This window comes from Apaloderma vittatum, unplaced genomic scaffold, assembly GCF_000703405.1.
Source record: "Apaloderma vittatum isolate BGI_N311 unplaced genomic scaffold, ASM70340v1 scaffold12737, whole genome shotgun sequence".
Taxonomy (NCBI): domain Eukaryota; kingdom Metazoa; phylum Chordata; class Aves; order Trogoniformes; family Trogonidae; genus Apaloderma; species Apaloderma vittatum.
Window position 1 is genome coordinate 32,870 of NW_009724649.1, and position 16,080 is coordinate 48,949.

Sequence of the window (16,080 nt, forward strand, 5' to 3'; positions counted from 1 at the left end):
TTTTATACATTTAAATGGAATTTTCTTTTTCCGCTCAAGCAATAAATACAGAATTAATAATCATAAGATCATAGGATAATGCAGGTTGGAAGGGATTTCAGGAAGTCTCTAGTCCAGCCTCCTACTCAAAGCAGGGTCAGCAGTGAGGTCCGTCTAGTTTGCTCAGGGCTTTATCCTCTAGCAAGCATTGGACCTACTATTGTGTACTGACATAATTAATTAGTGCTTCGAGTATAGAATAAATTTATTCCTTCATAATACCATGTTCAGAAAGTTTAAAAAGAAGTTACCACTGTAAATTTTTTCATTAGTATGATTGTATCATTGCAAAAAAAAATATAAATTATATATAATACAAAGAATTAAACTCCTAACCATGTCAAAAATACCTTAACTCTGTATGTGTGTGTGTTCATTTCCAGGGCTTCACCTATCCTCCTCACGTTGGCTTATCCATTGGCACAGCAGCTGACCCTCAGTTCGTTCTTATGGAGGTGCATTATGACAATCCATCATACACGGAAGGTTTGTACCCTCATACTCTTTAAAATGGGCAAGATTAGAAAATGTACTAGCCACGAGTGCTTCTCATTGCATCACGTGGCAATCAGAGCAAATATAAAGCTGGAGCTTATTTTTCCTTGCTCAATAGTTCTTGGTTCCCAGTGTTATTTTTGCTGCATTCAAAAGCTTAACCTGAAGTCAGTGGGAGGTTCAGATACGTAAAGAATATATCTCCAGATGAATACATGTCCATCACTACATTCTTCTTTTCATTTTGCTGGGAAATTCAGTCAGACTGAGAGAGAGGAGCACAGTGAATGAGCCTTTTATTAATTTATTTTTTTTAGTATTTTTTTAAAGACATCTACCTGAACTGTGGACAGTTTCTGAAGGTAAAGATTCAGGTTGCTAGACCATTCACTGGGTAAAAGCAGTTTATTGTAAAATATAAGCTTCTAATTTATAATTATGTTTTTTTAATACTTTTTCTAAGATTAATTTTTATTTAGAAGAAGCAGAAAGGAGCAACTAGGGAGCCCCAGAAAAACTAGGGAACTTTGAAGTTGACTTTTAGAAAGATATATTTTTTTGTTCTGAAACAAAAGTTTATTGAGCTACTGCACCTGCAAATATTCGGGTGATTGCCATATATCTGAACTGAATAAAATCCAGCGCAGCACAGTGTGTTGGCCTTTCTTTACACTCCCATTGCTAAATTAAAATCCTCTGTGTGGGTTATGGTGTTCTGTCTTACTGGGAATCCATCTCTTTTCATTCTGTTAGATGAACTATCACAAAATTGTTTTTTTAATGACAGACTGTCTCCCTTCAACATGCACGCTTGCATGGGATACTGGGTCATCTTCTCTTTGCCTTTTGGCAACTGCGTTTTCCTAGCTTAGGTCCTGTGGTTGAAGGCTGCTCTGTGAGCCTCACATTGTGATCTGGAGGACAAAGAGCTTCAGAAAGGGAATGAGTATGGATTCCCAGCCACTTTAAAGTTGGGATGTTGTGGGACATCACCTGACACGTCATGTTTTGTATATTGCAACACATCTCATATTTTATTGCTATGCATATTTTAGTTTGCATAGCTCATGTTGTTTGTTCCTTAATAATTATATACTACTCTTAGGTCTTTTAGTGACAAGGTAGCTTAGTTCCTGCTCTGTCCCTTTGTCATTTGCTTATCTTAAAATTGCCTGCTGATTTCATATTGATGTAAAATTTGGTTTCAGGCACTGCTATGTCAGTTACGTTTTTTAGAAGACTGATATGGGTTACGAGGAAGACTCTTACCTTCTCTGAGACACTTGATGTGTTTTCTGTGTTTTTAATTTTTAAAACTGGAATTTGAAAAGGGACAACAAAGAAGGAAGTAACAAATGAATTAACTGTGTAGTGCTTTTGCAACACAATCTTTGGGTTTTACTTATATGTTGCCTAATAAAAATAGTTAATGGAAGAGAAATAATTATAAGCACTTAGATGATAGAGACAAATTGTGAACAGAAACACAAACAAGCACATATGGCTAAATATGTAGGTGAACAAAATACATTCATGTAATTTTGACTCCTAACAACTCAACCATTTCACAGCAAGCTTTGGTTCTTTAAACTACTTTTTTGAAAGCAACAGAAGTGAGTGCAGCATTAAAATCCTCTGTAGTTCTCTTCTAACTTCTTTTCTCTGAGGTCCATATTGGATAACTTAGCAGAAGGGACATGAAGGTTATGAACAGCACATATTTCTTGTTCACATCTAAACACCGCAGATATCAGATGTTTAACTACTGTCCTGTGGACTGCCCCTATTTATTACTTCCTGCATATGTGACTCATTTCCGGGTTACTGAGGTTGACTCCTCAATTTTCATGTAGAAAACTTACAACAAGCCTTAAAAGTGTGAAACAATTGGAATTTTTTTTCTTTTTTTCCTTTAAAATACTGATTTACAGCCATGGCTGACTGTGTTCTTTTGTTGCAGGCTTGATAGATAACTCTGGTCTGAGGCTAATTTATACTCCAGTTTTAAGGAAATACGATGCTGGGGTTATTGAAGCCGGTCTTTGGGTCAGCCTCTTCCACAATATTCCACCGGGCATGCCTGAATTTGTGTCAGAGGGTCACTGCACGCTGGAATGTCTAGAAGAGGTATGTCTCCTGCCTGAATCCATTGGTTTTCATTCTGAGAAATAGTTTTGGACAGCCACTTTGTCTTCTTGGGAAGATTGATAGTTACTAGTTAAAGACAAGTGAACAAAGACATCTGCTACATGTTGCCCTTCAGAATGTTAAGTCTTTTTGATCTGGGTATTTGGGGTGCTCAGTATTCAGGCCTCTTTACTGATGTGCGTAATACTGGATGACACAGGGCTTGCGATGTTTTAATTGTGTGTTCAGTCTATAAGTATATGTTGCTTTCTGTGGTAAAGCTATTAAAAGCCTGGAATAGCTGTCCCAGAAGAAGTGTTGAGAGAGACTAATTAAGAACTGTGCACGTGCAAAAGGCTCCTAACAGAGAAGTGAAAGCCTGAACGGTGTTCTTAGACCAACCACAGAAATTAAAGACCTGAACAGGTTTTGTTGTATGGCCCAATTATGCATTCATTAAACGCTTGACTTCATTAAGATAATTTAAACATCTCTACAGATAATGGAAGTGTTATCTAAAATCTGTGATTAATGTATTGCAGGAGGTTCTCATAAACTTTGTCTGTCATTTACAAAGATTGGTTGAATGAATGCTTGTTACGATGCAGTTTAGAGTGAAGGGCAAATTAGATACGGAATTCAGATTTGTTCTTGGTGGTGTTAAATGTCATATATTGTCATAGCATTTTTCAGCTTAAAACCACTTGAGTAGTCTATTATTGTGAAGTTTCTGACCTTAAGGCTGCACTTGAAAGGTATTGTGATAACAGGTTATTTCTAGCTTGGACTCTAAACAAGAAATCACGGTTTAGCATACCAGAAGTTTGGATCTGTAGATCTCGGGTACAATAGGATTGATGTCAGATTTGTGTAGATTTGAAAAAGTTTATTTTAAAATGTTTCCGACCTGGAAAAAGTTTCAAATGTGTACTTAGAGTATTTCACTACCAGTTGACTTGAAAATGGGAAGTAGAGCATATTACAATTGCATCCTCTTAATTTAAATTGCTTCTCTTGGCATGATATCGATGAATATTTCATTCATAACTGCATATAGATTTTATCAAAATAAACATCCACATTCATGAGTATCAACTGTTACCACCAAAATAATGTGCAGATTTTTGTATTATTCCCTTGAAAGTCTTAGTCTATTGAGAATTATTGGCAGTCCAGTTGATTTGCATAAAAGAAAAAAAAAACATTTTTGTATATGAAACCTTGATTTCACATACAGATTTGTTTTTGGTCTAGACTGCAATTTTGTGGTAAACTGGAGGAATATAAAGTGTATTTATTAATTTATTTGCACTCTGTTTGTGCATAACATTGCATCTGGGCATGCTGATGCTGCTAGTTTCTCCTGGCCAGGCTCTAGGTGCTGAGAGACCTGCTGGGATTCATGTGTTTGCGGTACTTCTTCATGCTCATCTTGCTGGCAGAGCTATCAGGATGCGCCACTTCCACAACGGCGAGGAGCAAAAGCTGCTTGCTTATGATGATGAGTTTGACTTCAACTTCCAGGAGTTTCAGTATCTGAAAGAAGAACGAACCATCTTGCCGGTACAATACTCTTAGTTCTTTCCCTGAAAGTGTTTAAGAGATTGCATGCTTAACATTTACTCACATTTAGGATTAATTTTGCTACAGATTTTCTTACCATAGAATCATAGAATTCTTGAATGTGTTATTAATTTTTCCACTTATTGCAGAGACACTAATGCATTAAAGTTGCAGTGTCTCAGGAATGTCCATCCGGTTTGCTACAGAAATGGCTTGGGCCATCAATTCAACTATTCTTTAGGTGTGTTTCATGTTTACAGTTATTCAACTTGATCTTTACTACCGCAAAAGTTTGAACAAAGCAGATTATAAAATCAAATGTGTGGGTGGTTGTGCCATCTTTGTGCATCCAGCCAGCTGAAGAATTAAAGTCTCCGTGTTGGAACCAAGCAGCCCATCCTGAGTATTTACGTACAGCAAGTATCCAGCCTTGCAAACATGTTTACAAATCATCTAAGTCTTCCGTTTCTTTCAAATTTTTATTTATTGTTGGGAGTAAAACTCCTTGCTGATGTTCTTTGGAAGAAGAATCCTGCTGTTCTTAGGAGAATAATATAATATAACCTTAAGAAAAATCCCAGCTACAGTTATATTATAAAGTGTAGCTATCCATAGGTATTGCATGAAAAGAGCCTGTGTTTTTTTGGATGAGTCACTCATTTAAAAATTATTCACTCATCTTTTGTTAGTTCCAGACGGCATCTGTTTTTGAAGCTTTGGCCTGAGAACAGAAAGTTTAGTGCTGCAGAGGCTGGTTTCTCCAGACCTGGCTAGCAGAGCAGCTGGAGATGTGCTTGTCCTGGTGCGTGTGAACAAGCCCGTCAGATGCAAAGTATCACACAGCTGGATTTTGTTTACCATTGAAGCCAGTAAAGAAAACGGAGGTGAAAACACCATTGCAGTGACTGAACTTTGAGTATGGTCAGGAGCCCCGTAGTTCAGACTTCTAGTCTTCTTTTCATGTCCCTTTCTCTCTTATGCCTCTTCTCCCACACTGGAGACTTGGATATTTGTCCGTTAAAGGCAAGAAACTAAAATGCAAACTTTCTAATTGAATTTCTACAGCAAAACCTGGATATTCAGGTGCAGCATTTAATCTTTGAAGTCCAACTGCTTTTACTCCACAGGGACTTCAAAGACAAACTGGTGTTACCTCCTCCAGGAAAGAAGTGTTGAAGGGTTTAGGAAGAGGTCTGGCAGAAGATGACAGGTTTGCAGAGAAAGCCTGTAATATTTTTAGGAAAATCCATGCAGATTATAGAGAAAGGCCTCTTAAAAGTCAAGAACAGAAGAAAGTAGACAGCAAAAAGACTAAATGAGGTATTTGATAGTATCAGCAACTTTAAAAAGACAGTTCAAGTAGAAGCTGAAATTCTCTGAAGTGAGCCTTTTTTCATGCCTTTTATTATTTTCATTTTATGCAAAACTGCCAGTTCAACTTTACATATATCATCTGGTGTAATTCAGACCACAGTCTAATCAATTAACTCGTAATATTAAAAATTTTCATATAAGCTCTTGTTATTCTCTCCTTCTGCAAACCTTTCTAAGTGTGTACCCGTCTTTTAGTTTGTGGAGCCCAGATTATTTGCTCTCTTTGCATACTAGCATGGTCTTCTGAATTCAGAAGCAAAAGATCAAAGAAAGGACACTTTCAGTGAATGTTATCCAGTCCATAAGCCATGAAAGCCAGAGACCTGGCTGGTGGGAACCAGCATATTCCTGCTGGGAGAAGCAAAGCGGTGCCAGTTCATGCTGCTTCAGAAACCTTCATCCCCATTTGGCTGACATGAGGCTGACACACCTTCTTCCAGCAGCCTGGAGGACAGCAGGTGCTGGCATTGGTCTGGCAATGAGACAGCTAGAAAAAGTGAAGCAAAGCAAATAAACCTCTGTCATCCTTGTGGTACGACACTGCCCAGAAAATACTATATTTTTGACACCTGGCTATCTTCTTTAATATTTTAATTTCCACTGGATTATCATGGTAATTTTGAGATTTGTATTTGATTAGGTACAGGGAATAGAGGTACTATCAAACTGTAGATCAGTTTGTCAAGACAGCAAAGTGTTAACTGTATGTACTTGAGAAGACAAGTATTCATTCTTTCCCATACATATCTGTCAATATAGTTAAGTCTTTGCCTGCCACTCCTCTACTCCAGGCTTGGCAGATAAATAGTTGTTATTGTGATGTGGAAAGCCTTCTTTTCCTGATTTGGCAAGTATTCCTCCTGAAGTTGGCAAGATAAATTAGCCTGGAGAAAGCTATCCAAAGTAGCAGTGGATGAGTTTTGGAGGAAGAATCATGTGTATACATTGTCTACATATATAATTTTCCTGAAAATAGGATTATAACTGGGACCTCCACTGCTCTTTAAAAAAAATCCAACAAAACAGATAAGACACTTAATAAGGCTCCATTTAAATCAATGAGGGATCCCTGAGGATCTGGGATAATATGAATGCCAAGTGTCAAGGCCGTAGCACACGCCAATTACCTAATCCTTTGGTCTTTCAGAAAGTCATATCCACTGCTGAGATCTTTATTTGTTAAGTGTCTGCTGTCATCTGTGGTTACCTGAAGCTGGTGTTGATAAAATTCAGACCTGTGAATTTCCTCAATCATGTGTTTCAGGGGGATAACTTAATCACAGAATGTCACTACAGTACTGTGGACCGAAATCGTATGACATGGGTAAGAAAATTTCTAGTGGGTAAACATAAGTACATAATATTGGGGAATAAAATATTTTTCGTAAAATCCTATTAAAAAGTGTGAACTTACCTGCTAATGCCTGCATGCATGTTATTATGTATTATATTTCCGTTCATAGTTTCTTAAGTTTTAAAGTCAGCAGGACTATTATGATCATAGTCTTATCTTTTGCATAAGGCATTCATATGACTAGTTTATAAAAATAAGCAAGCCAGCTCATAAACAATCTTTAAAAATCAGACTTTGTTAGTATAAAGAGTGCTTTCTTCATAACATGTTTTAACATGCAAATTCCACATATTCCAATGCATTACTTCTATGATCTTGTTACACATTTTTCCCCAAAGTTGTAATTGCCAGTTCTTACGTATTGATTTTCACTCATGCTGTGATGAAGATGGGACCACTTGCTTTTGTGCCTAATGTAGAATCCAGGAGCAGTCACCTCCTCTATGGATTATCTTTCTTATGGGGCAATAACTTTTCCAGCAACAGGAATCCTCCTAGAGAACTGCTGCCCCCGGGGCTGAGCCCTTGCTGTACCAGTGCACCCTTGTAGCCAAGACACAAAGAGCAGTGGGCCATGACCTGAGGATGAGCATCACCTTAGGGGATCCAGGAGGTCAGGCTCGGGTTTGGCACATGGCAGCACATGGTCTCCCAAATGCAGCATTTTTAGATTAGCAGAAGCTGGACACCAGCCATTGCTTTGTGGCCATTTGGTTTTGGAGGTGAAAAAAATCTGGTTGTTGGGAACAGGATCTGGACTGTGCCAGCTGGCCTTTAAACCAGAAAGTGATGCCAGACCCGCTCTGTTTATGGGAGGGACATAGCTGCCAGCACCCAGCCTTTCCCAGGGGCTGATCCCACTTCCTTGGGAGGGGTTGGATCCAGACCTCCAGGAAGTGAGACCTGAGAGGTTTCTGTTCTGCAAGGAAGTCCTGTTCCTGGCATCCAGAGAGCACAGGGACACCCTTCCCCGAGTCACGGCTTGCATGTAGGCACATGCAGTAGGGATATAACGAAAAGCAAAACAGTGAGACTGAAGGCTTTTGAGTTTTTGTCCTGTGTGGTGACCACATTGGTTCTTGGCCCATGATTTGTATGTTTTGTCTTCTCCATTCCTATTCCTGTGGTTCTGAGAGGTTTGGGGAACTGTTACCACACAGGACTTAGGAATGTGCAACTCATAATCTTGTCCATGTTTACCAAGATTAATGTTACATTAGTTGTTTGCCCCATGGTTCTTAATGGGAGACTGTTTAAGAGTCTGTTTCTTCTGGTAGCTAAAAATCTTGCTCTTGATTAATTATTTCATAGTTAATGCCCTTTTGTTCTTGAGTCAACATTATCTATTAACTTAAATAACTCTTCTACGCTTTATCTGCCTATGTACATGCAAGGAGAGTCTATATAGATACATATTCCATCCTGGCCTCCATTTTTACTAGGCAGAGCTCATTTTGTTTCTTATTAAGCATGCTACTTATCCTGCCAGATTTTTTCTCATTGACTTTGAGGCCCTTTTTCCAAAACATGGTAGACATAAGCACCATGGAGACAGCTGAATATAAGTCTGAACTTCTCAGATTATTAATAATAGATGTCTTGTTTTTTTGATAGTTGTTCTTTCTGACATCTTTTAAGCTCGGGAGCTATTGCTTGGGCTTGCAGCGTATTTCATAATTAATTATGTAATAGCTTTTTGCTACTTCATAACCAAATGTGCAAGATAAACGTGTTGAATTGGGCCTCCTGATACACGTTTCATTAGCATATAAATGCTAATCAGTAGTTTTATCTGTGGGATTCCAATGCTCTCTTGATTAAAAGAAAAACCCCATTTTCAGGGTGGTCTGAGCACCAGGAATGAAATGTGCCTGTCGTATCTGCTCTATTACCCAAGAATCAACCTTACCCGGTGTGCAAGTATTCCAGATATAATGGAACAGCTCCAGTTCATCGGTGTTAAGGAAATCTATAGACCAGTCAGGCAAGTAAAATATTTATGAATGTGTGTAGCACCTCTATTTCTGTCTGTGGCATTACAGAGTCATTTTTATATGACCTTTATTTCTTTCTATTAGTGTAACATGTTGCAGGCTCACGCATTCCACTTCTTTTGGTCAATATGCTATGCTGCTACTTATTTCTCCTGTGAAATTATTGTACATCTTTTTTTTTTTTTGTAATGAAGTAGTTTCTTCTGTTAAAGAACTAATATTTCTCACAGCACCTTTTTTTTTACCATAACAATCTGTAAAAAGATTATGTATCAATGTCATATCAATGTTTCAAATATATTAGATTATTAAAACATATTGGTGTTTCACATATATAGAGGTAATTTTGAAAAAGGAGTTTGGGAGCACACTACTCTGTGTAGATTTGTTGTCAGCAATTCTGCCAAAGTCAGCCAGTCCAACCAGATCCTAGAATTGTCGCTCATGTATAGAGCTTTACACTGTCTCAGTGACATTGATAAAAATGCACACAAGCAGAAGAAGTTGTAAGTTAGAAAGGGAATGGAGGGATTGAGAGAACACTAAACTGCTCATTGTTAAAGATAAATGGCAAATAAGCACAGTGATGGAGAGGAAAGAGAGAATGGAGGCTTTGGAAGAATAGCAAGTCAGAGGAGCATACATGAGGTGAGTATAGAGAAGAACATGGAGCTAGTGGTAGGAATCTAGCCAAGAGGAAGAAAAGAGCTTTTTAAGTGAACTGGTGCTTCAGAGGCTTGAAATTCTGTGCAAAGACACTGTGTCCTGAGTCTTGGCCTCCTACTGTTCAGGGAAGAAGGACACTGCACATTTTTGAGATGAAAGTCCATGTTAGGAAGAAAAAGCCCTAACTCATTCATCACAACAATCTGGCAATCTCACAACAAGCTCACGACAATCTGATTATTTGCCTGTTGCTCAGCATTTTTGTTGCAAGATCTGCCTACTTCAGTGCTTCACAAATATTAAATATCAAATATCCCCTCTGTGAATAGAGGGAGGTGAGGACATTTCGGCAAATTAGGATATATTACAGCCACCATTAAGGTCCGTGTAATTCAGCTAGCGTCTGACTGCTGGGATAAACCACAGGCTGGTGAATTTTGAACAAGGTGTTAGTGTTCCTTTGATAAGTCAGCAGAAGCCTTGTCCTCCTTCATCATGAGAGTCCTTGGCAAGAACAAAATGCTCCCCAGTATGCTGCTGGATTTGGCTTTTCTGCCCCCTAATACCAGTGGAATGACTTGCACAATGATTTTGCTCACTAGGAGCAAGAGTGATTTCCAGAATCTAACATAATGTTTAAATTTTGGTAGGAGATGGGTAGAAGCCAACCTTACACAGGATAAATATGTGTGAAAATATAAAAATCAGTAAAAAGCATATTTTGAGTTTCAAGTGTTCCTTACAGTGCTTAAAATTAAAGCATCTCAGTAGAAGATCAGCAGTGGAACAGAGTGAAAATATTAGATTAAAGTTCCCAAATGAATGAAATGCAGAAAAATAAACAATAGAAAGTAGAATGCACTAGTAGTGGTGAATGATGAATTACACTTGTAGTGTTAGTTGCACTAAACTAAGGTAATAGTAAGACTTTAAAATAAAATGGATAGACTAATAGTGTGTCATCACATTTGCATTTTAAAATTTGTCTTTCCTTATACAGGTTGTCTTTACAAAACCGTATAAAACTATTATTGCAAACTAATTTGATGTACAGGCTTATCAGTCTTAGTCCTGAAAATTATTTCCAAGACAGAAGATTCAAGAAAGCCACAATGCAATCAATGTCTACTTCATTTTCCACACTGTTTCTATTTACATTCTCTTTTAATGCAGAGAGAACAGTTTCTAAATTAGTCCTAGCTAAAAGAGTCTTTCTCAGCTTAGAAAGAAAATATTCTAAGAAATGTATGCTCTCTTGAGTGTTCATTCATGATAACTGTACTTAAGGAAAAAATGCACATTTGGCCTGGGGAAATAAAGATGTTTTGAATAGAGTAAGTATGCAGACTGTCTGCTGCAAATGGAATAATAATGAGAAGAAGAGATTATTAATGCCTGTAGTATTTATGACCTAATCCACAATTCTTGTTTCATTAAGCTCTGTCAGCCTAAGGATATATGACCTGATACTCATCTCTCTTGTGTCAATCTTACACTGGAATTGCTTCACTGACTCCTCTAAAGTCTCTCTTGACTTACACATGAAGGCAGGCTGGAAGCAGGATCAAGGCACTGTGGCTCACTTTAAAACTCTTTTTTCTCTCAGTCTGGTGGCACAGACAGTGGTATAAATCATGAGGAGCTGCAATGAAAGCTGTTGGGTCACAATAGTGTAAAATCGGTGCTTGATTAAGATTATGTCCTGCGTGCCTAGATGTTGAGCAGAGAAGAGCTTTGGCATAGGCAGCACTTTACCCAAAGCAAGTGGGAGGCACCCTGCTGCAAGCTAACACAGATCTGTCTAAAGTGCTTTTGAAAAGATAAATCACACTCCAACTAAAGTATAAATTGCATTATTTTGATTAAATTTTAGCTACTTTCATTCTTCCACCATTCTTCGTTTTTAAAAAGTTGACTTGTCCACCATGTTTTTTCTATTCATCCTAGCAGAGTCAAGAAGAAAGCAAGAACAGTGGAAAAAGGATATTTATTTTTAGTTTTCCTTTGTTATTGTTTTTGAGTTTTCTTTACTAAACAGAAGACAGGAAATCTCATTCCTTCCCTTTCCACATCTTTGCTGGTGGTGAATGGGATGGGTCCCACTTTTTCATGGGCAAGATTCCCACACATGGGCAAATAGTCAGATCTCTCACAGAACAGCAGCAGGTATCTTTGCCACCCCTGACCAAAAGTCATCTTGCAGCCAGCATGTAGGGGCATGCCAAAAGGCAATGTCCACAACATGAGTTAATCCCATTTAATCTTTTTTGGCACTGCTGCTGACCAATGCACGTTAGAACAACTCCTGTGCTAGGCTGAGTTTTGACCGATTATCTGAGTTATGACCAGAGCTTGGCAGGGCCATCTGGAAGGAGCTCTCTAATGGCAAACATTTCTTTGCAGCTCTACCAAGCCTAGTAGAGGGTGTGGCATTTTGTTTTGGTTTTTTTGAAAAGTTACAACAGAAGATCTGTTTTGTGTTGTCTGTGTATTCAGTTCACAGATCAGAGAACAGCAATGTAATAATTTTTCTTAATTTGAAGTCCTTCATTTCTGAAAGCATCTGGCAGCAAGTCCTAAACTGCTGGCAAACTTTCATAAGTCTGTTAAAATTGATAAAAGTGCATCAGTTTTCCATAGTAGAGAACTTAGCTGAGAATGTGAGTTAAGCACAATATACATATTAATAATCCATTTGTTTTTCTGTTGGGTTTTTTTTTCCCAACTAGCTCCAACCCCTCTGCCATGTGAGGGGTTGGACTACCTACACTAAATCAGGTTAGTCAAAAAATTCTCCAAAATATTCTCCAAAAGCTTTTCCTTGTTGGCTCCAACTTGATGGTATTTATCTATTTTTTAAAAATCTGTTTATTTATTTTTCTGTAGGACTTGGCCGTTCATCATCAAGAGTCCTAAGCAATATAAAAACCTATCTTTTATGGATGCAATGAACAAATTCAAATGGTCCAGATCGGAAGGTCTCTCCTATAATGATCTTGTGCTAAAACTGCCAGTAAATGTGAGATGTTCAAAAACAGATAATGCAGAATGGTCGGTAAGTCTAAGTGTCTAAAAGAAGGCAACAATGCCATGAAACAAATGTGATTTACTGTGCTTCATTGCATATGAATAAGTAGTTGGTTAGATGTCTTCAAAACGTTTACACAACTCTATTACATTTACATGCAATAACAAATGATGAGAATGTTTCATCAATGCTTACACCCAACTCAGATTCTAGAAGTATTTAAGAAGAACAGCAAAGTGGCAGCTTTGATCATCACTTGGGAGCAGTAATAGGTGTGTGAAGTCTTTCACTGTGTTTGGGCCTGTTCAGAGAGTAACTATGTGCCCAGACCAGGTGACGAAGATAGAAAGCTGTTTTCCCTTGACCGTCTTCACTGTCAGGCACTTACGTTAGGGTCTTGTGATGACTGATTCAAAATTCCTAAATAATTTTTCTTCTCTGAGTCACTCTGTAGAGGGAAGCTTATTGACTGCATAAGGAAGTCTCAAGAATCTAAGTTCTTAACTCAGGTGTCTAGACTACCTGAAGTTATACAAATACTCTTCCAGCATCTCTCACTTTTTTTGCTGGTCTTCTGTCTTAGACACATGTATAGTACTGTGCCAAAAAAAGTACATTTGGATTGTTTGTTTCCTTTGTGCACCTTTGGAAGATTTTATCTTCTATAGTTTTCCTTTACAATTCTCTTGATGAGAATGAAAAGTAACTCCCCAGTAAGTTATTATCTATTCTGAGTGTCTGCTTGTATTTTAACAGGACTTCTGGGAAATGCTGGCATCTTTAGTGTTGATATGTGGTTATAAAGAACTACTAGTGTATGTAGTATCATCCCTGAAGGAGATGCTGAAAAATATATACTCCTCCTTGAATTCCTTTTACAGAGTTCAAATTCAAGACTTCATTTGTGCTCAGAAGGGGAGAATGTCTCACTGTACTGCTTTAACTCCTACCATGATTTTAGGCCAGCCTAACAGAGCTGATAAGAGATACTACTGATGAAATTCTCCCTAGGAAAGGACTTTTTCCTCATTCTCCTTACCCCACAGTACAGCCCACGCTGCCTCATAGCAGGTCCTGCAGTGCTTTCAAGTGGTGGAGAAACTTCCCTTCCTGCAACAGCGTTTGCAGGTCTTTCCAACATCAATCAGACTGTTCTGCCCTTGGGATGTCAATGAAATACCATGTGCTATAATTAATTAAAGAGGTTTTGGTTTTTTCTAATATTTGTCCCACTGCAGACCTTCTGTGAGAAGTAGTTATTGACAGCACATGTGACTACTCACCAGTTTTTGTTAAACTTCTTGACTTTTGCAGCTGTTGGCCAGTAGCAGCTGTGTAGCCACTCTTTGCCTGATGGTTTATCAGAGGACGAGTTAAGATGATGAAAAGCACACAGAAATTCTGTCGAGAGGGGACAGGCTTCTTTTAGTTTTAAATGGTATGCTTCCTGGAAAATGCTGTTCCCCTTTATCTTACAGGATGAAGGAACAATACTTATGACTTAAAGAACATAGTCAAAGAATGAGCTTACTGGAACTGGGAGCTCTTAGTTCTTCCTTTTAATCAGAGTTTCCTATGAGCAGGGCATCATCAAAGCTAAGATTAGGACTCCTTCCTTTGCTTTCCCTTATTAGTGATATTACATTAAATAGGCCATCGTCATCAAAATCAAGAACAGATTTAACCTAAATGGCCAAACAATTATTGAGTTGTTAGAAGAAGAGGAAGAAAACTTGAAGCAGAGGAATTGAGTTGGGAATACCTTCATCCTTCTGTAGAGATGGTCCCTTGATCAGTTTTAGCTTTGTGCTCTGTTTGCTAAGATCAAGACAAAATTTAGATTATTTTTTTTTCCTGCAGTGCAGGATAATTGCAACATGGGAAAAACCCAAAGCAAGCACATACTGTGCAAGTGGGCATTCAAACTTTCAAAAATGTTGGTGCCCAGGAGGTTGGTTTTTGCAGAGCTTCTTTTCTTTAACATATAGGGAGTACATTTGGGAAAAGCATAACCTGGCAGTGTACCTAAATCCCTCTAATTTCATGTCAAAACCATGACAGACAGGTAGTTATGTTCAACGTTGTAAAAGTAGCACTGAGTTCAAAGGAGAGAGTAAAAAAAGCTCAGTATATAACCATATGACACTGCTGTAGGTGACCTTGCTTGAGCAGGCACATTGGGCCAGATGACCTCCAGAGATCCTTTCCAGCCTCAGTGATTTTGTGATTCCCTGAAATAAAGTGTGCGCAATTAACTGCTTTGTATGTGAGAGTGTAAGCCTTGTATGTACAAATGAACATGCTCAAATATCATCCAGCGCTTCAATTTTTATCTGCCAGAAAGATCAAAACAAAACCCAAACCAACCAACCAATCCCACAAAGCAAAAATAGGGTCATACAAATCAATGAAAGCCTAATCTTGCTTTACCAGTGAGGATGCCATGTGTACAGCTGTTCTTGAGCTGAAAACAGTGGATGTGCGCACTGAATGATCATTTGGCATGCAATATATTGATACTTTTCCTGAGCTTGATGTCTCCACAGGAAGAGTCACAACCCTAGCACAAACCTAACAAGAGCCTCATACAAACTGCCAACTAATTATAGAGCAAAATACAGATTTCTAATCTTATGTGACAAAACTATGATCATTTTTTTATTATTTTACTTGCAGATCCAAGGCATGACAGCTTTACCCCCTGAAATAGAGAGACCATACAAGACAGAACCAGTAATATGCAGCTCATCTTCCTGTTTATGTGTCAGTTTATTCCTCACTCTGTTGTTTGTTGTACACGCCACAGCCAGTACCACAGGAAACGTTGGGCCCTCTGTATAATAATTTTTATTCATTTGTGTTCTGTACGCCATGCAAGTTCTGATGTGTTTGCACTGTTGCTACTGTAGATTATTTTTTTTTTTTACATATTAATAAACTAAATTTGCCAGCTCAAAAATAAAATGTGTACTTCCTCTGAAAACTGTGAGGTTTTTGGTTTTCAATGTAAAGTATGTATAAAACACAGTAGGTACACTGCCACATTGGGTATTGAAATCTTTTCCCGTACCATTTTGTTACACTTTGTCCTGGCTCTTTCACGTGGTGTTTTCAAAATCAACTATGTATATGGGTAAAATTAATAAACTAAAAGCAACTTAGTTAACCACATTCAACCTGGTGTGTGCTGCTTTATTTTGTCTTGGTTCTTGACACCTTCAGGCTATGAAATTATTGCTGTGTGGACAGGTCTTGTGGATATGCCTTTAGGCGTGACACATGCTGTAAAGCTACAAGAAGGATTCATTCATGGAGGAAATCTCTTGGAGGAATACACCACAAACCATCTCAGCTCCTGAGAGAAGTGAGCGCTATGGGTGTGAAAGGGATGAAAATGCAGGCAGAAACCCAGATCTCCACATAAGAGCTTCCTCTATGAG

At 38.2% G+C, this 16,080-nt stretch overlaps 1 protein-coding gene across 1 annotated transcript in view; it reads left to right on the forward strand.

Annotated features, from left to right (window-relative positions):
- MOXD1 (monooxygenase, DBH-like 1) overlaps positions 1-15,617 on the forward strand; it is a gene marked incomplete at its 5' end in the record, with an annotated part of 37,222 nt that extends 21,605 nt beyond the window's left edge. Inside the window, 7 exons of the mRNA XM_009872609.1 lie at positions 423-525; positions 2,495-2,661; positions 4,033-4,224; positions 6,863-6,922; positions 8,794-8,936; positions 12,499-12,667; positions 15,317-15,617. Of these exons, the coding sequence (XP_009870911.1) occupies positions 423-525; positions 2,495-2,661; positions 4,033-4,224; positions 6,863-6,922; positions 8,794-8,936; positions 12,499-12,667; positions 15,317-15,481 (999 nt within the window). The remainder of the gene's footprint in view (positions 1-422; positions 526-2,494; positions 2,662-4,032; positions 4,225-6,862; positions 6,923-8,793; positions 8,937-12,498; positions 12,668-15,316) is intronic.
- Positions 15,618-16,080: the final 463 nt, after the last annotated feature.